The sequence below is a fragment of the Eimeria tenella genome, genomic scaffold (assembly GCF_000499545.2).
Source record: "Eimeria tenella Houghton genomic scaffold, Eth_scaff62, whole genome shotgun sequence".
Classification (NCBI taxonomy): domain Eukaryota; phylum Apicomplexa; class Conoidasida; order Eucoccidiorida; family Eimeriidae; genus Eimeria; species Eimeria tenella.
The window spans coordinates 1-22563 of NW_013543428.1; the positions used below are offsets into that span (position 1 = coordinate 1).

The window sequence follows — 22563 nt, forward strand, 5'->3', positions numbered from 1 at the left end:
TCGAGCCGTGACAGCAGCATCTCGGCGCGCGGCGGCGGCGGCGAAACGGGAATGGACAGCTACCACGCAGCTGTTGGGCGATATGCTGCACAGGGCACTTCAAGAGTTGGCTGACGACTGGGAGATGTCTTCTCCTCATTTCGGACACTGCAAAGCGCTGTTTGGGGTTTTACAGGTTTTTGCAAAGCAGAGCACGGAGGAATTCTTCAAGCACTGTACCAGTCTTGGCAACCCGGGGCGGCGCGACTGGTTGAACTCCCAGGTCTCAGCAGAAACAAACCTCGATCTTGCCTTTGGAATCCTGTCTGCATATGCAAGTGCTTTCGACAAGGAGCCTCCCCAGGAAGAGCCCACCTCAACTTTGGTGGATGCTTGCGTCTTTTTCATTCTTCGCGTTAAAAGCACTAACGCGGAGCTTGAGGAGGCGCTGCAGGACTTCGTTTCCTCGGGAACTGAAGACTCTCGTTTCTTGCTTGCTGAAAGGCTCCGAGATGCCCGCGTATGGGTGCAGGAAGCTAGGGGCATGCTGGCCTCCCCAGGCATGGGCAGAAACAGCGTTTCGGTGACGAAGCTGAGAGAAGCAGTATCCGCATTGGGCGACAAGTGCTCGGCCGCGAGCACGGCTTTGGGCGCTGCGCTGCAGCGCAGAAGCTGAGAGTGAACTCAAGCACCTTTAGACAAGTTCAGGGAAGGCTGGTGCAGCATTTCCCCACCAGCGCCCGGAGCAGCGAAACCCAGCGCAAGGGTTTTGCTGGTTCTGAACAGCAGCCGAAACACAAAAGCCGCACTGGAGGAGCTCCTGCGGACTTTGACCCGACACATGCCCGTGAGCGTGTTCTGCAGCTGCAAGACTTGAAATCTTTTTCGTGATCGCGATGAAGTTTCCCTTCGCTTCTTTCCTACGGCAGCCCCAGAAAGGGCTGCGGCTTCCTTTGCCCCTGTGGGCCGGCCACCAGCTCCGAACTCCCGGGGGCGCTTTGTGGCGCATCTCTACAGTCATGAGGCCCCTGGCTCGTGCTTGCTTTTCCTGGTGATCGTGCGTATCTGCTTGTCCCCGCATTTCCGTGCACTGTCAGCACGGGCCTGGAGATTGCCTCCAGCTGCAAAGGCAGTAGGAAGAAGCTGCACAGACGAGCATTTCGGCAGAAGCTGTCGTGGGACCGTCTGCAAGGAATCCGTGGACTGCTCTTAGCAGCAGCAGAAGGACGCGCTGGGCCGAGCCTGTTTCTTTACGCTGCTCTTTGGGATCTGCAATCGTTTTTGGTGCAACCGAGTCGCTACATTGATGTACCTGCTGGAGGCAGCCCGGCGCTGCTGATATAGCAAGGGCAGCGAGGCGGCCGCGGTCGAAGTACAGCCTAAATGTGAGTTATATGCAGCTTTGTAGACTGACAACAATATGTGGAAGTGACCAGATGAAAATGTGGTGCGGTTTCGTGTACTAGCGTAGCAGACAGCCAATAGTGGTCTTCTTAATACTTGGTTTCCCACGACAAAGTCTTACGGTGTGCTTTTCTGTGTCGTTTTAGCGAGCAAGTGTTCCATAGTGAAGTGTGTCAGGTAGGCCATATCCACATTAAATAGCAGTTCACACAATCAAACTAGGCAGAGACTCTGCCTGGCACGTGATGTAGTCTTATTTGTATCGGTCCGACTTTTGCACGCCTCTCAAGACGAGCCTTCAGCTTCTTTTCGATTTTTCCTTTCGACCGGGTGCTTCTACCACTCGTACCCAAACAGACTGAGTAGACAATTTTCAAGTTCCGCGGGTTCTTTTTATAGACCAAAAGTCGGCGGAAATTAATGCCAAGCGGGCAGAAACGACGGGGCGCGCACACAGACGAGTTTCACCATTGAAATGGCCCCAGCTGCGTCGCATTATCAGATCCTTTCTAAGTTAACTGACGCTGTAGCCCCGGCGGAACTTTTAAATTATGCCTAGAGCAGTATCACGTTACCAGCACAGATGGATGTGCGGCTCGTCTTTAGGTTTTCCTTAGCAGCAGCAATGCTTCGAGGCGAGTGCTTCGCCGCCCCACAGGCCGATCACAATGACTTGGGGCACTATTTATGGGTTTTTGGTGTTAACCAGAAGAAAATCCCACATCTTTCCATGTGCAAGGTGTCAATTAGGATTAGTCATGGTTGAATGTGTGATTGTGGTGGAGTGTTGATGAACGTGTGGGTACGAGTACGTGCAGATATCCACCCATCGTTGAGCTTCTTCAACTCAAATTATGGCACAATTTTTAATTTTAATGCTAAGTAAAACCGCGCTTTACAGTCGTGGAGCTTTAGCAAGCGGGGAACACTGACGCCTCGGCCGAATCGTTCCTGAGCCCGAGGCTCGATCTAGCAACATAGCGTGGGAGCAGGCTGCTCATTCAAGAAACACCGCGTCGCAGTCGAAGCCAAACATCAACTAATTTTTGTAATAGCTTCATGTGAAGCAAGGAATCCTATGTATATGACGCGAGCGACACAGTTGAAATTGAATCCTGAGCTTCCGCTGGTTGGCGCGAGCAATTAAGCGCGGCTGGGGAAGTCAGATCTTTGTTCCTAGAGGCTCGGTGGTGTTGACTGAAACATAGGCAGTGAAAGAGCAACATTACTCAAGATATAGTGGAGCAGGGGTCGCAAATATGATCACCCGACAAGTTCGTGACGTCATTGAGGAGGAGGGGGGAACGGCTTTCCCAGAACCACCGACACTTACACAGCCGCCTCTACAAGGTGTAAGTCCCACACTTCGCAAAAGGCAACCATCCTATATAGCGCTGCGCGGAACCATCTTGGCCCTCGTCGGACTTGGTGTAGTCTTGCTCATTGTTTTATGTGCTCGCCAAATCGGCTCGCGTCGCCTTGCAGACAGACACACTTGGCGGCAGCTTGCCGAATCTTCTTCAGGAGGAAGTCCCTCTGGAGACGGCGAAAAGGGAGACAGTGAACAATGCGAAGCGGCAGCTGCAGGGGGAGTTCGGGAGACGCCAGCTGCTGCTGCAGCTGGAGAGGCGGCAGGCGCCTCGCCCGTTCCAGCTGAAGCCCCAGCGAGTGAAGGGCCCTCCTCAGAGGCAGCGCAGGCCACTGAGACGGCAGCCCCAGAGGCCCCTCCAGAGCCATCTTCTAAGCCAGAGGAGGGCCCTGAAACTTCTGAACCTGCAGTTTTCAAGGCGCCACAAACGTCGCCTCCTAGGAAGCGAAAGGCGAAGACAAAGCATTTGGAGCCGCAAACACCTGAGCCAACATACGAGCCTTGGCGTGAATGGATGACTGGGGAGCCGCCTGTTGCTCCGCCTCAAGTCCAGCCCGTAATGGGAGACTCTCCCCTTGTTCGCCTCTTGACAAGACGGGACCCCGTGATAAAATCAGCACCTCCAGGACAGAGGCCTTCTCCGGACTCGCCCGCAGAAGAGCCACGGGGACCTGCAGCGCCAGCGTCGGCTTTCCCTGGAGAGGACTCGGCAAAGCCTCAGCCGAGTCTTCCTACTCCCCAGGCAGCTGCTGGGGCTGCTGCAGATGCTGCAGGATCGGAGCCCGGGCCTCCCCAGGCGCCTTCTCTGCCCCCAACTCCTCCGTCGCCGGGGTCCGAAGACGATCGGCCTCAAAAAAGAAAAGCAAAAACAAGACACTTAGAGCCGGAGCTCGTTAAACGGCAGCGCAAAGATGCGCCAGCACCTGAACCAGAAGGTCAGCCGCCTGGTGCTGAATTTCCTCACCTTTGGCAGGAGCAGCAAAGTATTCTTCTGCAGCTCTTGACTAGGCCACGCCAGCCCGGCGCCCTGAGCACTATACCAGAAGAGAGGCCCCTAGCAGATTTCCCCCGGTCTCTCACTGGCACGTTGGATCTTCTTGGGTCAGCTCTATCCTTCTTGCCCACTCAAAGGCCAGTGCTGAACTTTCCGACGCCCCGGACAGCCGATGAAAATGCACTGGAAGGCCAATTGTTCAAGTTGGAGGGTCTTAAGGAGGCGCTGGCCGAAGCACTGGAGGAAGCTGAAGAACTTGAAGTTGTAGGCGACGTGGAGTCCGCACTTTCGCTGTCCTGGTTTCTGGAGAAGCTAACGGCTAGACTGGAAGATGAAATGCAGACTGCTGGGCTGCTTCTTACAGAGGGCACTTTGCGCCTGATGCATGAAAAAGCAGCATTAGTTTGGCAATACATGGATTCGCTCAGAGTTGATCTTTCAGATGCACGTGGTTTCATTGATCGCTCTGCTAGAAGTGCCGAGAAAAGGCCACATGTGGAGCCGCCACCCCTCCCAACCCCTCAAAAAGAGGTCGACGTTGGCAAGCGAGTGCTTGTCTTGAAGTTGGCGTTGATGAGGGTGGGAATGGCCCTGAGGGATTACGGGTCTTCGCCTACCCCTCGTGCAAGAAAGACGCTTAGGCGGGTTATGGATATGGCGAGGACTTTGCTTTCTACGACGCATGAGTTTGTGGGCAACCTGACACAAAGAATACAAAGGTCTGCTGCCCAGTGGATTCTCAACTATGCTGAGGTTTTGCAGAGTTTAGCGGCAAGCGCTGAAGAATTGCTCGACAAGGGCCCCGATCCAAAGGATCCCCAACGTTTGTAAAGGCCTAAGACTAGTTCTTGGGCTGGTTCGTCCCTTTTAGTGGAGTCAAAGCAGCGTCCGAGAGACGGCCGTCTGCGGACTCTTTGGTGCACTCGCTGCAATCTTCGGCAGTTGTGTTATGAAAAGCTACGTGAATCGGAAGGTCCTGCAAGTGTCGCTGCAGGGCTCCGTGTAAAAACAAAAATAAACGGCGCCAGCATGGTATTTGGTTGAACATTGAAGGCAGCTTCTGGCCAAGACGCCCAGATTGTCGTGAGCCAGAAACTATTGGGAGTGCTCGTGATCTAAGCACTTGTTACACAGAAGATTCGTCATAGCCTCGATCCCTCTGGAAGCTGAAGACATGGAGTGCCAAAGAGCTGCTGCGGACAATTATTTGCTTATTTGGTCGGGCGAAACGTTGTTTAGCCTCTTCATCTCCGTACACGTAGACGGCCAAGAGAGACAACGCCGGCCCACCGGCCCATTTTTCTGCAGGTGCACAGGTGCACATTAAACTACTTCTATCTTGTTCTTACATACGTGCGAGCATCAATGGATTTCAGAGCCAGCTTTGCATGCACATGCAGCCGCCATTCTGCCAGCTTTCAGGAGCTTTCAAGGAAGCTTGGACAATAGGCAGCGAACCACAGCAGCTGTCCCCGTGGCAATGGTGCTCATTGCATATTCGCATGCAGCAGTAGTTGCTGCTCTTGTTACCGCTGCTCTTGTAATTTCAAACAGGTTTTAATGATTATCAAGGATGCTTACGTGGCTTTGGACGGAGATATGGCTGCGGGGAATAATGCACTATAGGCTCTGCAGTTAAGGGACCCCTGCGGTGTAAATCGCCGTAAAACGAAGCTTGCGGTGGCAGGGACTTCCCCTGTCGCATTAACTTTGTTTTGCACAAGCTTATTCATGCTCACAGTAGCCCCGCTGACTACAGTGTTGCATTCAAGCTTTTTTGGCGCAGTGTGTGCCCTCATGCACGGCGCCCTCACATGAATCTCGAACTGCAGTTTCTCTATTTTTGCTAGCTTTCCAATCGTCGTTCCCCTAGTCATGCTCGTTCACCCATAGGAGCCAGGGCAGGGATTTCGTCTACAGAGTGCTGTGCAGAAATGTTAGGCCATTATCCTCCAGCTGCATTTTATTCTGTGAGCCACAGTTTGGCCCACGAGAGGAGTCGAGGATGTCAGTTGGTGTGTCGGCGCCCCAGTGAGTGCAGCATGGGGTAAGAACAGCACACCACATGCATCGCTTGCCATGGGGACAGCTGCACGCACGTTGCACGCGCGCTGTACAGACACCGTCCAGATTGCTCTAATACGCGTCAAACAGTATCCCTCCTGAATTGTTGTGATATTTTCTTTGCAGAAAAGGTATGCAGGGTCCTCTCTTGGCAGTCTCTGTGGCATCGGGAATTTCACCTGTGCATGCACGCAAGCTGCAGCGCGGAAAAGCACGGATTTTGTTGAGGGTTACCGGGAAGATCAGTGATCAGTCAGTATTTTGAGATGTACGCTACTTGTTTGCTGCAGCGAAAGACTGAGCAACGCATCACATGCTTTCGCCTAAATCCGGATCTGGCGCGTGCATAACAGCATCACACACTCCACGGGGGTCACAGTCCAAATGGTCTTAAATGCGTAGAGATACTTCGAGAGCCACAGAGCAATGCATAGCTTATTGGCCTTCGTCGTTCGCAAAAATATATTGCAGTTTGGGGCTATCGGGCTTTCCTCCGGTGGACGATCGCTCACTGCCCCTCAAATGCACTTCAATGTGAATGAACGCCATCACTGTTTGCAGCAACTTCTGGCGTTAAATGCGAACTTGTTTATTAATTCTATGCGAAATGGAGATATTCAATTGCTCTGCCGGCAAAATATACAGGAGAACCGTGTGGGGCGTGACCTAGTCATTGAGGCATTTGACCCCACCTATACATTCAAATCACACTTCATTCTGCAACACTGAGAAACCCATTTAAGCCTATAACTCCTTATTGTAAGTGCATGCTATGTAAGGGCGAACCTCATGGTACTTCATCTCTGACAGGTACTAGCCCACAGGTAGCACGGGAGTACCACAGAGGGACATTGCACACTGGTCAAGATGTCTGCACCCTCTGCCCTTTAAAAGGATTCCATTCACCCAAGTAGACCACTTTATGTTAAGTGCCACTAATTTGCTATGCGATGAGCTTCGAAAGATTTAGGAAGCACTGATGAGAGACTCTGGCGTTTCGCTGGTACATAAACGCACAGAGTTGCACAATGTGGAAGCCTGCTAGGCTTCTTCCACGTGTGAGCGATAGAGATTCTGGCCTTCTCGGTGTTTCAAAACAATGCTTATTTATTATAGCATCTGAGCAAACAGAAGATTAGGAAGTTTCCGCCTATTTGTTATTACGTCGAAGCATGGCGGCAAGACCCTAGCAGGAACACGGAAGTACTCTGAGGGACCGGGGCCAGAGGAACCTTCCTGGTCACTCCGAAGATTCTTCGGTAGCCTTCGGCAGAGATTTACTAAGCTTCATGTCTAAAGCTCAGCAAAATCAATGGACTGTTTTGTGAATAGAACTATTGAATATACGCGTTGACCACGCAGTTGCAAGGCCCAAACGCGTTCCATCGTGGCAAGCAGGCGGGGCTGATCAGGAACGAGTGCAGTTTTTCCAGTAGATTCACCGCGTCACCTGAAAAGGTGGGAACGAAAACGTTACATTGCTAGAAGAACAGCGGCACAGAGATGTAAGATGGCATCGCCTCAAGCCGCACACTTCAACACGGTGGAGTCGGGGACAGTCTCATTAGACCAACGGGAACGTGCAGAGGCGCTTTTTCAAAATGCGAGGCTAGCACGTAAGAGACGGCAAGCAGTTCACCGAGGACTACGCATATCTATTGTGACACTCGTCGGACTTGCTGCAGTATTGCTCATCCTCACATGTGTTCACCGCATAGGCTTGCGTCGAGTTGCTGGCCGACATGACTGGCGGAGGCTTGCGAACTCTTCTCCGGGAGGCAACCCCTCTGGAGATGGTGAGGAGAAAAATAATGATGAATGCGAACCAATGTTAGAAGGAGCTCAAGCGGTCCCAGCTTCGGAAGAGACTGGACAAGAAACAGGCGGCGGGCCTGTGTTGGGGGAAGAATCATTCTATGAAGAGGCTCCGTCAGGAACTGATGAAGCTCGGATGGAGGAACTTCAAGCGCATGAGCCCATGGAGTTATCTGGGCCTGAGCCAGAGACTGGCGCTGCGGCTCCTGCGCCATCGACTTCCTCGGGAGTCAGGGCCCCACCATCTCCTCCACGAAAAAGGAAAGCAAAAACAAAGCATTTAGAGAAGAGCAGCCCTAGATCTGGAAGCCCACCGAGTTCAGTGCCACAAAATGTTGCAGAGTGCTTACTTGGAGTTGATTACTTTGAAAGCCTTGCGCTTGATATGTCAAATGGGAATCCTGCACATGCGGGAATCGGCAAGCTTGAAGCAATACAGCAGGCTGCAGATAACACTCTGAGCTGCGCTGAAAATGCAGAAGGAGCAGTTAGTCACGATACTATGAGTTCACTCGTAAGGTTGCTGGGTCTACTTTTGGACATGTTCCAGGATGAAATGACGAAGACGAGAATTTTATTAACTGAGACCGATTTAGGCCCGGGAAGGGATGCGCTTCAAGATGTTATGGAAAATTTGAATGAGGCCGACAATGAAATGCGTGCTATAGATCAATTTATTTCAAGCCATTCTCCGTACAGAGAAGGCCTATTTCCAGCAGTACATGACAACGCAGATGCAATGAAAGCCATTGCCATTCATATGGCCTGTCTGGAGTTGGGGGTAAACAGCGCGGAAGCTCTAGCAGACGCATATGAGGAAAAAAGGACAAGTGAATCACGGGAGAGGCTTGAAGAATTTTTGGGTGTGTTCGGTTCCTTTGGAGAGCACCTGAGCGTTTTGCTGCAGTGGATGGATGGCGCTGGTCTGGAGGGCCCCCGGCGAGTGTTAAGCACTTACTCGACAATGTTAGATAAATTCGTCGGTATTGCTAGAGAGAGGCTTCACAATACAAATACGAGCCTTAATGTGTCGCCTCTTGCTTCACCAGTGGGGCCTATGATATCTATAATTCCATTTGATATGCAAGGCTTCACTGTCGCTTCGCCGGCTAGACCTCTACAGGACGCTACTTTGGGATTAAGAAACATGTCTCGTAAACACAGGAGTTCGCCGACCGCTGAGTCACGCGCTCAACTAGAGACGCAGATAACTCTCTGTGAAATCCTAATTGGCGACGCCCAACAACAAGTTTCTCAAGGCCAAATTGCAGATCCTTTACTGCCCGAAGTCGTCGGATGTATTTGTGAGCTTACTGAGGCCATTGGGGAGGTTCGTAACATGTTGGAAAGATCTTAAAGCTGAATATATGGAAAGCCACTACGGGAAGTGGTTTGGGGGATGGGACAGATCGGGATTCGGCCAGCTTATCTGTGCAAGCAAGTGATTGGCCAGAGTCACAAAAACCGACGCATGCCAGTTGTCTGCGCATGTTCCTTTTATAGCATATGTTTCGCCTCTGAAGACGTGGGCAACAATGGACTGTTTTACGAGCTCTGCATGCAAACGCTGGCGACCCTTTCTGTCACCAGCCATCCCAAGCTGTGAAGAGGGCTTGGGCAGGGCGCAATGAACAGCAATAGATGCAGCACCTGCTGCAGCAACGCTCTCAGCAGGAGTCACTTTCATTGTCAACATTGACAGTTTTATATGATAACTGAATGGGTAAATTTGACGGCAATGAGCCGGCTCCTGAGAGGAAAATGTTGAGAGCTTTAGACGCTTTTAGCAGCCAGAGCATGAGTTTAATTAGCAGAAAACGTTCCCATGCTGCAACAACGTTTGCCAATGTGCACATACGCTTTTTTGCAGCATCCTGTCCTTTTGCTTAACTAGAGGTGAAGAATGCAGAATGTGAAGTGTGAGTTGCTATCAAGTTGAAAAAGTAGCATTCAAGTTTCGCCTGCTGCGGATGCAGCTATAAGCAGCGAGTTTTACGGGATGGCCGCATTCTAAGGCGGCCGCCGCGCAAAAATTACCGGCGAGCTCTGCTGCAATATCTCCAATACCAAGAGCACTTGTATGTGCGGAGGGTACAGCACCGATATTTCCCACACTAGCGGAAGCAAGAAGGACAGCTGGATAGCCCAAAAGAGTGTGCCGGGAACATCCAGAGCTAGGTATCGAATCATTGAGAAGAGCTGCGGGGGGGACTCCTTCTTACTTTATTTCAGGTGAGAACAACAGAACCCCTAAGAACGTCATCGTGCAGAACACGTTTCGGATACATTGATTGGTGGATTCACATATAGATGCTCAAAAAATTTTTGTGCTGGCCCAGAGTAAAGTAACGAAGATGGCCTCTCCAGCTTCTCTAAGCCGTGTCTTCTGCATCGAAATTCAAAAGTAACAAGCCAACTGCCTCGCCATGACCTTGCTGGAGCTGAGGCTTTTGTTTCGACCTCCACCACTAATTTGGATGTTGGCTATGCATCCCAAAGCAGCATGACGAATTACAGTTTTTTGTGGTACCTCTGCAAAAGGGAACAACTATTTTCCTTTCATCAGTAACTAGTAAAAGGCGCATAAATTCCAGTTGTAGATCTTTGAAATTACTTCCCCTGATAATGATTCTACAAACCGGAGTAGCTTAGCACATTGTCGCTTGAGCGAGAGCTTCTCAACCACACTAAAAAGTTAGGAAGCGGGTGGCAGCAGTTTGAGCCCAGCTAAAGAATTTTGTGCTCATCAGGGCTAATGGCAGAAGTTCAACATGAGGCCTTTCATCTGGTTAACATCCCGGAATGCCGTGAAACGAGCGCCCACGTAGCCTGGACCTAGTGTACTATGTCCTAGAAACCCTCACCGCAGTCTAAATCATGTTGAATATATATAGGGTTTAGCATATTTCAAGGTCCAGCGAATCATTGCAGTTGTTGTATGTAGTTAGTGACGAACTACTGGCGTTGTCCCTACCTCTTTATAAAAGCAAGAAAGTCTTTCGGGTGAATTCCTTGTTGATCTTGGGCAACGATGTAGCTAGCAGTCTTTTTTGGAGAGGTTGCGGGCGTCCTTAGCTGCATGGTAGTTTCGGATGGGGTTGATGCGGTTGACCCTTCCGTGCCTCACAGAGCCTTTGCCTTGCTCACAGAAGTGCTTATATCGGGCTTGAAAAGACGCTGAAACGTATTTAGACAAGTGTAGTAAAAGGCGAGCGCAGTAAGTTGAGGTTGCGACCTGAAGAATCGTGCAGCCGTAGCGTATAGAATCCACGCTAAAAGCGGCTGCCAAAAAAGTCAGACAGCCAAAGAAAAACTATAAAAACAAACATTTGCGTTTTTCCCAATGATCGTCCAGAAAAATGTGCTTTCTCTCTCGAGGGTCGCTCGCTCGCAGTCCCCTCGACGCACGGGAGGGATCCGAGTGATCAAGCACATCATTTCTGTTGGCTGCACCTGCCAGCATCTAATACAAACTAGTATATTTTCTATTCAAATGCGGCTAGTTAACTGCTCTGCTGATGAACCATTTGGAAAACGTGCGCGGTCCATGATCTTCACTTACTGCAGTGTCCGAGCTCGCCTTCGCTGCGAATTCCGTAGCCTTCACTTACATGAAAAATTGAGAAACGCCGTATTTACATGAATTCAGAATTACGAATAAGCGCCGTCTTTAGGTAAAATTGCAGCTGCTACCATTTTGGGCTGCGCGCTGGCCCGCACGGAGTGCACGGCAAGGAAGGAATGCTGCACACAGAAGTCGATAGGGGCCACACACTTCTGAAGTACAAGAGAAGGCAGTTCAGTTCGTGTAAAGTATCACTAGTACTCTATTCAAAGACTTTCAAAGGATATGACGAATATCAATGCAGCAGAGTGGTGTTGTGGGGTTTCACAACTAAGACCCTAGGTAGCAAGGAGTTGCCCCCCCTCAAGTGCTGAATGCCTGCTGAAACACTTTCAGATGTGCAACCTTCACAGTTTGGTTCTATTATTACCATGAAATAATGATTACTGATCAAGGTGTGCGACACAGGTGGACTTAGCGGAGTTTTCGCGCATTTGTCGCTGGCGACCAGGTAAAGAGAGCAGATACGGTGAAACGCTCAGAGCGACAGCAGCCAGCAGAGGCAAGAAGCTGTCTTGACTGCTGTAAAGACTATTACGCGCCTTTTTAGGAATAATTACTATTTATCTGGCTCAAACTTGTTGGGGCAGTGGAATTTTTTGTTTGTGCAGGTAGTGGTGTTCGTTCATCGCGATTAGGCGAGTGCGAGCCCCAAGCACCCTGTGGCTAAGGCAACCCGGCGGGGCTGGTCAGGCACTGGTGCAGATTTTAGTGGCTTGGCCACGCCATCTAATATATGAAGAGTATAAAAGTTGCACTGTTGAAGGCATGGTGAAGTGGGAAAATGTAAAATGATGTCCCCTCAAGCTGGAGCTCTCGACACGGTGGAATGGAGGACAGTTACGGAAGACGCGCCTCTACAAGATCTTAGGACAGTACCAAGAAAAAGGCGTGGAACTCACCGAGTGCTGCGCGTGCCCCTCGTGGCGCTCGTCGGACTTGCTGTAGCGCTGTCCATTTTCTCATCTGCTCGCCTTGTCGGCTTACAGCGGTCTGTAGGAGTGCATGCCTGGTGGCGGCTGAGAGAACTTGTCTTGAAAGGATATTTTTCTGAAGAAGGCGAGGCAAAAGCGGGCAATCAGCGCCAAACAGCGCCACCAGCGGGGCCTCGGAAGATCCCAAGCACGGCAAACACTAGAGGAGAAGAGAGCAGTGGTCGCCTGCAGCAGAAACCCCCAAAGGATGTACAGCTTTCTCCAGAGGCTGAGAAAAGCAAGAAGGAGGAAGTTCCATCGGCTGAGCCAACGCCAACGTCTGCGTTAGCGACTGGCCCTGCGGAGCCTGTGCCATCGACCTCCTCGGGTCCTGTAGCCTTACCATCCGCTCCACGAGCAGAAGAAGAAAAAAAGCAATTAGAGCGAATGCCGTCTACCTCTGGAACTTCACCGAGCTCAGCAGCACAAACAGGAGCTCCAGTGGTTATACTGGGGAAGGAGTTGATTGACGCGCTTGCGCATGAGATGGCAGGCAGCGTGCCTGTGGTTGCCCAAATGAAGAAAGTGGATGCTGTTAAGGTGGCCTCAAGTAACGCATTGTACTATGCTAGACTAGCGAAACCGAATGCAAGTAAGAGCACAATGGATTCATTCGCCCGTCTGCTGCACGACTTGTCACAGAGGTTCACGAATGAATCAAATACGGCGTCAGCGCTACTAGCTAGCCCTGATGTGAATCTCGAACAAGACGCCATTCAACAAAAACTGAACGAGTTGTTTTCGGCAAGGAACGAAATGTCTCCTGTATATGAGTTCCTTAAATCTTGTGCGAAGGGGGCGGGACAGCCAGTTCCAGAGTCGTCTTTGAGCTCGAGCATGCAGGAAAACGTCCTCAACCACATAACATTCCTGCAGTTGGCGCTTGACAATGCAGAGTCCCTTTTGGAAGAATTCATAGAAAGTCATTCAGGTGCTTCACGGGACAAGCTTCAAGGAGCTGTCGAAATGATGAGTTCTGTTGAAGAACAGACGGGCTTGTTGTTGCAGTGGCTGCTCGAAAATAATCAGGAGGCTGCCACAGAAGTGATACATTCGTATGAGGATGACGCAAAAAGCTTTGTGAAATACGCCAGAGATACACTGGCGCGTGAATCGGAGACCTCTGAATCCTCAGAATTACCTCTTGAGCCTAGAGCTCCATCTCCTACAGAAAGGTTTACGTCTGATCACGTGGTTATTCAGTCACTGCTGGAATCGACTGCTGCATTAAGGAAGACGCTAAGCGAATCCGCGGGCAATGTAAGTGTTGGGGTCCGCTCGCAACTGGAGGCGCAGATAAGTGATGGCACAGCCTTAATTGAAGACGCTCAGCAGGCCATTACTGAATCAGACATCGCGCAGCACCTCGTAGCTGAAGTCATCCAATGTATCTGTGGTCTCGCTGATGCCATTGACGATGCCCGTAAGACGTTGGAGAAATCTAAAACTTGACTGTATGAAGGGCCACTGTGGTAAATGGCTTCGGGGGTGAACCAGATTGGAGTCGGCTAGCTTATCTGTGCAGACAAATGGTTGGCCAGAGTCACGAAAATCGACGCGCGCCAAGTTGCCTGCGCCTGCTCCCTCAAGTACTTCTGTTTCGCTCCTGAAGACGTTGGCTGCAATGGGCTGCTTCACTAGCTCTGCATGCACACGCATGCGACGCTTTTTTGTCACCAGCCTTCCCAAGCTGTAAATAGATTTTGGGCAGGGCGCAGTGAATAGCAGTAGTTGCAGCCGCAGTTGTACCACCCGTTGTAGTAAGGCAGTCTGTAGAAGCTACTTCAATTGCAGATTTTGGTACTTTCATATAATAGGTGAATAAACACATGTGCCGACAGAGAAATGGCTACTGCGGACAAAACGTCGGAAGCTGTGCACTTTGCGTAGCAAGCAAAACACGAAAAAACGTTGAAGATTGTCGTGTTGCGATCGCGTCGAAGTATTTAGGCCGCAGAGGCTCCTTTAGTGCAGTCGTTGAAGTGTCAGTTTGTGTCAAGTAGCAAAGGCAGCATTCAAGTCCCGTCTACCACGGGAGCAGCGAGAAGCAGCTCATTTTGCATAAGAGCTGTGTAAAATGTGGCATGGAATTCTGATGCATCACCGCCACTGCCAAGAACACCTGTATGGTGAGCACGACGGCGGTATTTGTGACACCAGTGGAGGCAAGAAGGACAGCTCGAAAGTCCAAAACAGCCTTTGGGAGTATTTAGGGATGGATCTCAAATCATTGACAGGAGCTTGGGGAGGGATCTTGTTCAAGCTGGTTCAGCTGAGAGCAACTAACAGCATCATGCACAAGTGCATGTCGGACGCAGTGAGTGGCGAATTCGTATAAACGTTTGAAGACTTCCATAGCAGCTCAGTCTGGCATGTAAACACTTTGATGTCGGTGGCCAAGAACAGCATATGCTACAGGCGCAGTAATGCCCCCTACGCCTGCGGCATATGCTGTTCTTGATCAACAATAGCTGTTCTTGATAAACAATAGCAGCAAGACTCCCAAGCAAAAATGCACTTTATTCGGGTGGGTGCCTAAAGGATCTCCGCAGCGCCAAAGCGCCCACAACATCTGTAACGGGACTAACAACGACTCTAAGAAATATATCATGAAGAGGAATGAAGAGGAAGCAGGGGAGTTAGTTACTCGGTACCGGCTCCAGCGACCAGAAGGCGGACACACCTTGTCCGAAGCTCAATGCAGAGAATTGGCTTACCGATCAGTGGCAGCCGTAGATGAAGTTCGGAGAAGAGCCAGATAAAAAGGCTGCTGAGACTGGGGCAACATAATCCACAAAACAAAAGAAGGCGGGTCCAACGCTAAGGGAGGCTCAGCAAAGCTGGAGGGTACTTGGTCTCACGAGTGCAAGGGTGGCACCTGCGAAAAGAAGAGGGACGCTGTGTTGCAACAAGCTATGCTTGACAATGCGAGCTTATCGAGGAAGCATAACAAAGCAGCTCGGAACGTATATAAACAGCAAAAACAGTGGTAGGTGGGAAGCACGACAGACGAAAGGCGTCTAGCTACGTTTTTTGAGGTAGTGGTCGTGTGAGCCCTATGCTCAAATTCCTTGATTGTATCGGCGAATCGGAAGGCACCCCAGAGGACGCTTGTGGGAAACTGAGCAGCAGCTGTAGAAGCGAAGCACATGTTGAACTACCGTGCAGAGTAGCATACGAGACAGACTCAGCACTACTGAGCCTTTCCCTGCGCGAACAGGCTGATAGTTGTACAGTATGGCGTAAACACAGTCGTGGCCCTATTCACGTCTAGCCTGCACGCTGCTCCGAAGTACGTGCAGGCATCAGTGGATCGTGAAAACAGCGCCTCTCGCACCTGAACCAGCCAGCCATCTGCGAGCAGCCACCATGAATTTTAGAGAGCGCTTGTGTGACAACTGCTGCACCTACAGCAAATATGCCTGATACAGCAAGGAATGCGGGACGACACAGGCCTAATGCAACCACCATGTTCCTCATGACCAGTGGACGACCGCAACGGGCAACGAAGATTCGACTGCTGAGAAGAAGTGCCGCAAGATTACCGGCAGCCTAGAGATGGAATAGCGTTCGGAGAAGACAGAAACCAGCCGTTTCCCAGCAGTTCGTACACTTTATCTTGGATATCAGTACTTGCCGATGTACATGGCCTTTGCCGACTGCTGCAGTGCTGTGCTTGAGCGCTATTCGCACGGTAAAAGCGGACTGGGGGTCTCATTTACTCTATCCAGGCTTGTTCCTTAGAGCAGCGAAGATAGTAACCAAATCCACAGCAAATCCGGCTCCCTCTGTCCATTGTATGTGCTCAGCGTCGTGAAGCTTGTGAACCATCGCAACGTTCTTAGAGTTGAAGATAAATAAACGATAGCTAATGGGGTTAGACCTTTCCGTCACCCAAGCTAGTGTTAGCCGGAAATTCCGCGACCTAGACAGCTCCGGTGGGACGCTAATGACATCGCCACGCGAAATTGCGTGAAGGCCTCCGACGTGCAGTTTGTGAACTGCTTCTTCCTGTGATGACCGTTGACAGAATAGTGATAAGCTTTTCATTGTCCTGCACTACATTTCAGAAGTCAAAAATTTTCCCGATTAACATCGCCTTTTAATTGCGAAGGACTAGTTGCGTGCTGTCAGCCGATAGCGCTAAGCACATACATTTTAAAGGCACTAATGTTCGGGCAGATAGGCTTACCCTTGCAAGTTGGCACGCGCGAGTGACACCCTAGACAATAACAGTCTTACTGGTGGCATTATCCGCAGTACAAGGCAACTGCTAAGGGGCGCTAGCGTACCAATGACTACGAGCGACAAAGAGTCAGAAACACCACCAGCAAGACCAAATCACGTCCAGAACAAAGCAGCAAAAATTGAACAAAAAACTGAAAAGCGAGCAACGGCGATCTGAAGTCCAGACACACGAGCTTTGACAGTCCCGATCCACCTAATGAAACACTTTTCAAAACCCTTCACGTCCCCTCGTTTAAATGATGAGGTACAGACCCACGCAGCCTGCCACCTCCATCTACGAGGAGGAACAATGTGAACACGTCCTCTGAATAGTTATCGTGACAGGCCGTTTGTCTGATTATACAACGAGGCAGTCAGAGGCCCACTGCTGAGTGCGCTAAGCCTCTACGCCTGCTGCATCTGCTGTCCTTGATCAACAGAGGCGGCAACTGGCCCAATCGGCAAGTGCTGCACTTCATCAGGGTCGCTGCTCACAAGAAACTCTCCGTAACGACGACGCCTCTTGGGCTGTCGTCCGTTGCGCAGATGCGCCTGCTCCTGATTCTGGGGTATCCCCCCACTTTCGACCGCTTGGGGCCCACGTCCAACGCCCCACGATCCGCTAGCCGTTCCAGTAGACCCCAGCGATGCAGCAGGTGCTGTTGCAGTCGCGAGGCCATCAACATACGCACTTTCAATCTGTGGCATTGCTGCAGCAGTGGCGGGAACTCCATGTACTCCAGAAGCCGTGTGAGGCTGCATATCTGGGAGGCGAGACTTGCGGACTGCTTTTGCAATGCCTCGGCATACCCACCTCAGCCACTGACACGCCAAAGCATGCGCTCTCTGCTCTCCCAGAATTGCGCACGAGAAACGCTTTTGGAGGAGTTGCTGGCGAACGGAGTCAAACGCTGTTGCGACGTAACAGCCTGAGTTGCTTTCCATGTACACCCGAGGAACCACGACGGTACAAACTGTCATAGCGGAACTATTTCCCTTTGCTTGCGTTTCCCTTGCGGCCTGCAAATACTGACAGGCATCAAAGCAGTCCTGCGGCTCCGACTCAAGTGTCCTTGGTGTACTAGTTGCAGTGAACTGCTGCACTGCTGCTCCTACTGCTGTAGCAGCTGCTGCCCTTGGCAAATCAGCGTCTGCCAAATCTACAGAAGTTTCGTTGTCTTCCCCGGAGTCGGCGGAAGCCTGCGCCTGAGAATCGTGTGAGTGCCCAACGACAGAAGGGGTCACCCCCGCCCCCGCAGCAGCTGTTCCTTTCGCTGCGGGTGCTGCTGGCGTTGCACCTGCGAGTGACACTGCTACTGTTTCTGGTGATGCGGCTGCCGTATCAAACCCAGTACAAGCGGCCCACGTGACATCCGCTCCGGCGGTTTGCTTCAGCTCAGTAGACGCCGCGGCCCTTTCAACAAAAGCGCCCAGCCTACGGTGCTGTTGTGGCTGGTGTTGTTGCTGCTGAGTGTGATCAGCATGCTGCTGCTGCAACTGCGTCAGCTTCTGCTGTAAGCGTGCAAGTGGCTGCACATAACTTCTCCCAGAAGTATTGCTGGGCCAGCAGCAAGATGCCCCCAAAAAACGCACTATGTCTAACAGGTTGTTACTGCGGCTGCTGCTGCGTGAAGCTGGCGGTCTGATGAAGTAATGGCCACTCCGTGTGCGCCGTAGGGAGGCGGCACTCCCCAAGCTGCCGTTGCTGCCGTTTGGATTAGGACCAGCATTAGCAGCAACCATATCTGCATCTGCATCAGCCGCCATAGCAACGCTGTCGTCGATTAGCTTGATGCGACGTGGGTCTGCAACAGCAGCTGCTGCAATTGCTGAAGCAACTGATCCGAGCCCCCCCGGCGCATCTTTAGCGCCATCTGCAGGCAGCAATAAGTACCGCAGTTGCCCTTTAGGCAAAGTGAACGATGCAAATGGAAGCCCAGTTGCATTACGCTGATGCTGGAGGCGCAGATCTCCGTAAACTCGAGTGCAGCAGCGGCACCATTGCGTCCACCCGTCTAGTCCTAGTGAAGCAGCGGCTGCTGCGGCTGCTGCTAAGGGGCAACCAGACTCCGTATTTCCTGCCCTTAAACTGCTTACTGCTGGAGGCCTTAGCGGGAGCCCGCAGTAGCAGCAAAGAGGGACCAATCCTCCGCTGCGTGTAGCTGCACCATACCCGCCAAAGCTACAACTTGTGCTGCCTTTTGGCCAAGGTGTGCCCGCTGTTGTTGCTGCTGTTTCTGCGGAGTCTCGCATGTCTTCCGCTTCCCACGCGGCTTGCTGAGAGGCGAAGATTGCAGACCGGGACGGGGAAGCGGGGCGGATACGGCAGAGGCTAGGGGGAAATTCGGCTTCCACAGAGGACTCAAACCACGAGGGGCACACAGAAATGCCATCCCACAGCCCCTTCCTTTTCTGCTGCGCAGCGACGACTGGACTCCCCGCACGCTGCTGCTGTTGCCTCTGTTGCCTGTCTCGCCTAGCTGCTGCGGTTGCATATACCTCAAGAACACTACGCATGCCGCCTCCAGTACTTCTGGTTGCACAGCCCAAGGATCCTTGTGCAGAACTGCCGCTGCTACTTGCCGTGCCATTGCAGTTGGCGGTACATGAGACGCAACTGGCACCGCAACAGCAACAGGGGGTGCTACTGTTTATGTCGAGCCACTCTGCGAGGCACGTTGTTCTTTCATCGGCTTGGGGACCGGCCTGTCGATGATGCTGGCCGACTACATAGCTCTGCAAAAGCTGACGATGCGGCTGCCGCATACGTCTCCTCCCGCCAGCGGCGCTGTTAGCCGGCCCTGCGGCGCCGATGCCGCCTCCTGTGCCTGCAGTCATCACCCCTGGAGCAGAGCCTGCTGCTACTGCTGCAGTTCCGCCAAGAGCAACTTCACTCCCAGTGGAACAGTTACCTCCAGGTCCAGGGGTCTGCGCCTTCACTGAATTCGCTAACAGAGCTTGGCGGAGCGACCGACGCAGACCACGATAGTCCAGAGCGGCGGTGGGAGTTGCAGAGGCAGTAGCAGCGGCCTCCTCTGTTGCCGTTGCAGCCGATATCGCCTGAGTTGTTGCGCATACTGCTCCTGCAGCGCTTGCGTGAGCAGCCAGATGCCGAATGCCTCGGTTACCCGTGCTATCCTCAGATGCTGCTGGTGTTGCTGCTCCAGCAGCTTCTCCAGCTGACCGTGAAGAAACTTTCAAGCTTCGCCCTCTACTTGAAGGAGAGATTCCGCTGTTGAAGGCCGGTGGGTGAGAGGAAATAATGCTACACCTGCTGTTGCGAGGGGTTTCGCCGGAGTCTGCATTTGTCTCAGTTGCGTCGCGCTGGTGATCTACAGCGCTAGCAACAGAACTAGATCGCATAGATTTCGTACGCATCCCGTAGCCCCGGGACGTAATTGATGTCTGCCTGCCAGTTGCCTGTCGAGCTGCCGCCGATCGAGTAGCTGCCCCGCGACCTGTTTGGGTAAAAGGGAATTCCCCGGAGGACTCGCTACCCAATCCAGCCTTTGCCGGAGCCAAGAGCAACGGTTGTGCTGAGTATGAGGAAGCAGCAGAAGCTACGTCGCCGGCACCCTCACCCGCAGACGCACAGGGTGCCGCACTAGGCGTCAGTGCTGCATCTGTGGAGTCACTTGATCCTTCCAGCTGACTCACAATCATGGCGTCTGACGCTGAAGGGACTGCAGCCGTCGCAATAGCTGCCATGGAGGATCAGAAAGGAAGAGAACTGTTTGCGCCACTTCCCCTGTGCGACGTTGGGAAGGTCTGTTTGCCTCTTAAATCTGCGGCGGGTTGACTGGTCCAGAGACATCTCATGTGAAGCCTGGTACGAAGCTTTTTCTTTGGAAGCCCACAAAAGAAAGAGTGGTAAGCGAAGAGCCATCACAGAGAAAAGCCGCTACACCGTGGCGAGCTTCGCGAGCAGAACAGGGGCATACCAATAGTATGGTACGAATGCTGGGCTGCATGACCCAAAAACTGAAACTCCATACGATGTGGCTGCGTAAGAAATGGCCATCACTGCATTTAGAAACCCCAACGCTAGCACATCCGCCACAGCAACGCCACCCGGCACTAGACTGCGAAAGTTCCGAACAACACCAGACAAGTTACCATGTTCTGGAGCCGAAAGAGCCGTTGGGTGCAATAAGCCTCCACAGGCATTACTGATGGCGCATACCCTCGAATGGGCTTATAATTGCCAACTGTAGGGAAACCAGGCGCGTAAAACGCCGATTGCACCTGGGTGCTTCCTGTATCACTGTGCAGTGGCCCTTTGGTAGTGGTACACCCTCTCATGTGTTTGTATCTACTAGTTTTGTGTCATGTAAGGTCGAATCCCTGATTGAGCAACTAATATTTCCCTAGCCAAGAGAAGCTGAATAGTTGGCAGAACAGCTGCTGGAAGCAGTAAGAAAACTGCCGAGCCAGGAGCCTCAGTGTTCGTTGCCTGTCAGGTTCTGCCGACGCAGCAGTATGTCCGTCCTCGATTAACTTAAGAATACTAAAATTGTTTTATAGGAACCCTTTCAGGGCAAGTGGACCCTACGGTTACCTCGAACTGATAATAGTGCTAGAGGCCTAAAGGCGTACTGCAGACCACAGCTAAGGCTCACCCTAGCCGCTACACTGGGGCAGCACGCCTTCAATTTGCCTAAAATGCACTACAGTAGGTAGAAGAAGCTTTGCGGGGAATCACAAGGAAAGGGAACGGCCTACAATGCCACAGGCACGACAAGGGCAAGTGGATACAAGCTGCGTGGCAAGTGGGGTCAGCGATGCGGCTGTAATTCTACTGGGGTGAAGAAGTGGGTTCATTCGGGTTATACGTGGCGAGGTTTGACAGTGCTTATGTTGAAAGAACGGACTGCAGCACACAGAGCCTCGGCCAAATTGGGTACATTTTCGTTGTAGTGAACAAACCAGGCATCCTTTCTAAGACGTATCTCGTTAGGGGGCAGCAGATGGAGGAGTGGACGTCCCTAACAAGAAAACATGACAAGGGCGTTCCTAGGATTTGCTTCTCTCAGATGCAGTAATGCCGGCTGGACGCTCAGTAACGCCACAAATAACATAACAATGTCGGTCAGACACCCAGTAGCGCGCAAACAACATTTTTTACAGATTGACCACAGCTTGTATCCAGTTGCCGAAAAACTGCGGTTCGATTTTCTGAACGGAAGCACGAACATGCACCAGAAATATGCCGCAGTTGCCCCTTTAACTGCGTGGTGTATTCCCCGCTCTCACAGAAGGTCCGTGCCCAAACCACGCTAACAAAAACAGACCTCTTTTGGATCCATTAGGGTTTACAGCAGAAAGTTACGAATAAACTCGCGGGTGCTTTCTATGGCTTCAGTTTTGTTTTCTTTTTCCTTCGCCTTCCCGTGTCGTGCAAATAAATAAGGAACCAGTCGTTTTTGCCTGCGACACTTCTCATTGCTTCCAGTGGACACTCAAGCACATTTAAGAGTCCTTTTGATAGTCGGCAAGAGGATAGGGCAAGACAGCCTTTAGAGCAATGGATCACTAAAGCAGATGTTCAGTAAGTTGATTTCCAAAGGAAACATAGAGAGCCCAGGAGACTGCAGATTTTGTACTGACCATCCAACGGCTTGCGGTGAATGCTTCTCGAACTCCACAAGTGAGCGATCTTCTTCCGGAGTCGTGGCAACTGGTGTGGGGAGAACAGTACGTCTTCAGTATGAACCTCTGCATTATTACCGCTGAGCGGCTGCCGTGGGCAAGAGTGACACCAAGTCATACATTCCGTCTCTCATCCCCAGCAACAGAGCTTCTTTCAGCACTTCCATTGCACCGTCAAATAGGCGATTCAGTAGGAGCTGACTGCGAGCCATCAGCCTGGCTGAACTGCAAGACCACCAGCCCTGCAGCTTGTCAAACTTGTGAAGCGTCCCATGCTGGAAGGACACTAACTCTCAATTTGAGCGCTGGGAGGTTTCCTACCTCAGAGTTTAAAACAACAGTTAGCAATCAGTGACCACCGCTTTCAGCTTTAGCTAGATAATCTGCGCAAAGTTTCTGGTCCTCCAGTCTTTCTGTTTGTTGAAGACCCTGGAAAGGCAACAATCCTGCTAGGTATCACTCT

At 51.7% G+C, this 22563-nt stretch overlaps 5 protein-coding genes across 5 annotated transcripts; 4 read left to right on the plus strand and 1 right to left on the minus strand.

Annotated features, from left to right (window-relative positions):
- Positions 1-82: 82 nt before the first annotated feature.
- ETH_00000010 (uncharacterized protein) lies at positions 83-655 on the plus strand (the record flags this gene model as incomplete). Its single annotated transcript, XM_013377762.1, has 1 exon — positions 83-655. The coding sequence occupies one exon, from the start codon at positions 83-85 to the stop codon at positions 653-655; it is 573 nt and encodes a 190-aa protein (XP_013233216.1).
- A 1987-nt stretch (positions 656-2642) lies between these two features.
- ETH_00000015 (uncharacterized protein) lies at positions 2643-4577 on the plus strand (the record flags this gene model as incomplete). The annotated part of the gene is made up of 1 exon (XM_013377763.1): positions 2643-4577. One exon carries the CDS (start codon positions 2643-2645, stop codon positions 4575-4577), a length of 1935 nt encoding a protein of 644 aa, XP_013233217.1.
- A 2743-nt stretch (positions 4578-7320) lies between these two features.
- On the plus strand, positions 7321-8982 carry ETH_00000020 (uncharacterized protein; the record flags this gene model as incomplete). The annotated part of the gene is made up of 1 exon (XM_013377764.1): positions 7321-8982. One exon carries the CDS (start codon positions 7321-7323, stop codon positions 8980-8982), a length of 1662 nt encoding a protein of 553 aa, XP_013233218.1.
- Positions 8983-12041: 3059 nt separating this feature from the next.
- ETH_00000025 (uncharacterized protein) lies at positions 12042-13676 on the plus strand (the record flags this gene model as incomplete). The annotated part of the gene is made up of 1 exon (XM_013377765.1): positions 12042-13676. The coding sequence occupies one exon, from the start codon at positions 12042-12044 to the stop codon at positions 13674-13676; it is 1635 nt and encodes a 544-aa protein (XP_013233219.1).
- Positions 13677-16856: 3180 nt separating this feature from the next.
- On the minus strand, positions 16857-20159 carry ETH_00000030 (uncharacterized protein; the record flags this gene model as incomplete). Its single annotated transcript, XM_013377766.1, has 1 exon — positions 16857-20159. The coding sequence occupies one exon, from the start codon at positions 20157-20159 to the stop codon at positions 16857-16859; it is 3303 nt and encodes a 1100-aa protein (XP_013233220.1).
- Positions 20160-22563: the final 2404 nt, after the last annotated feature.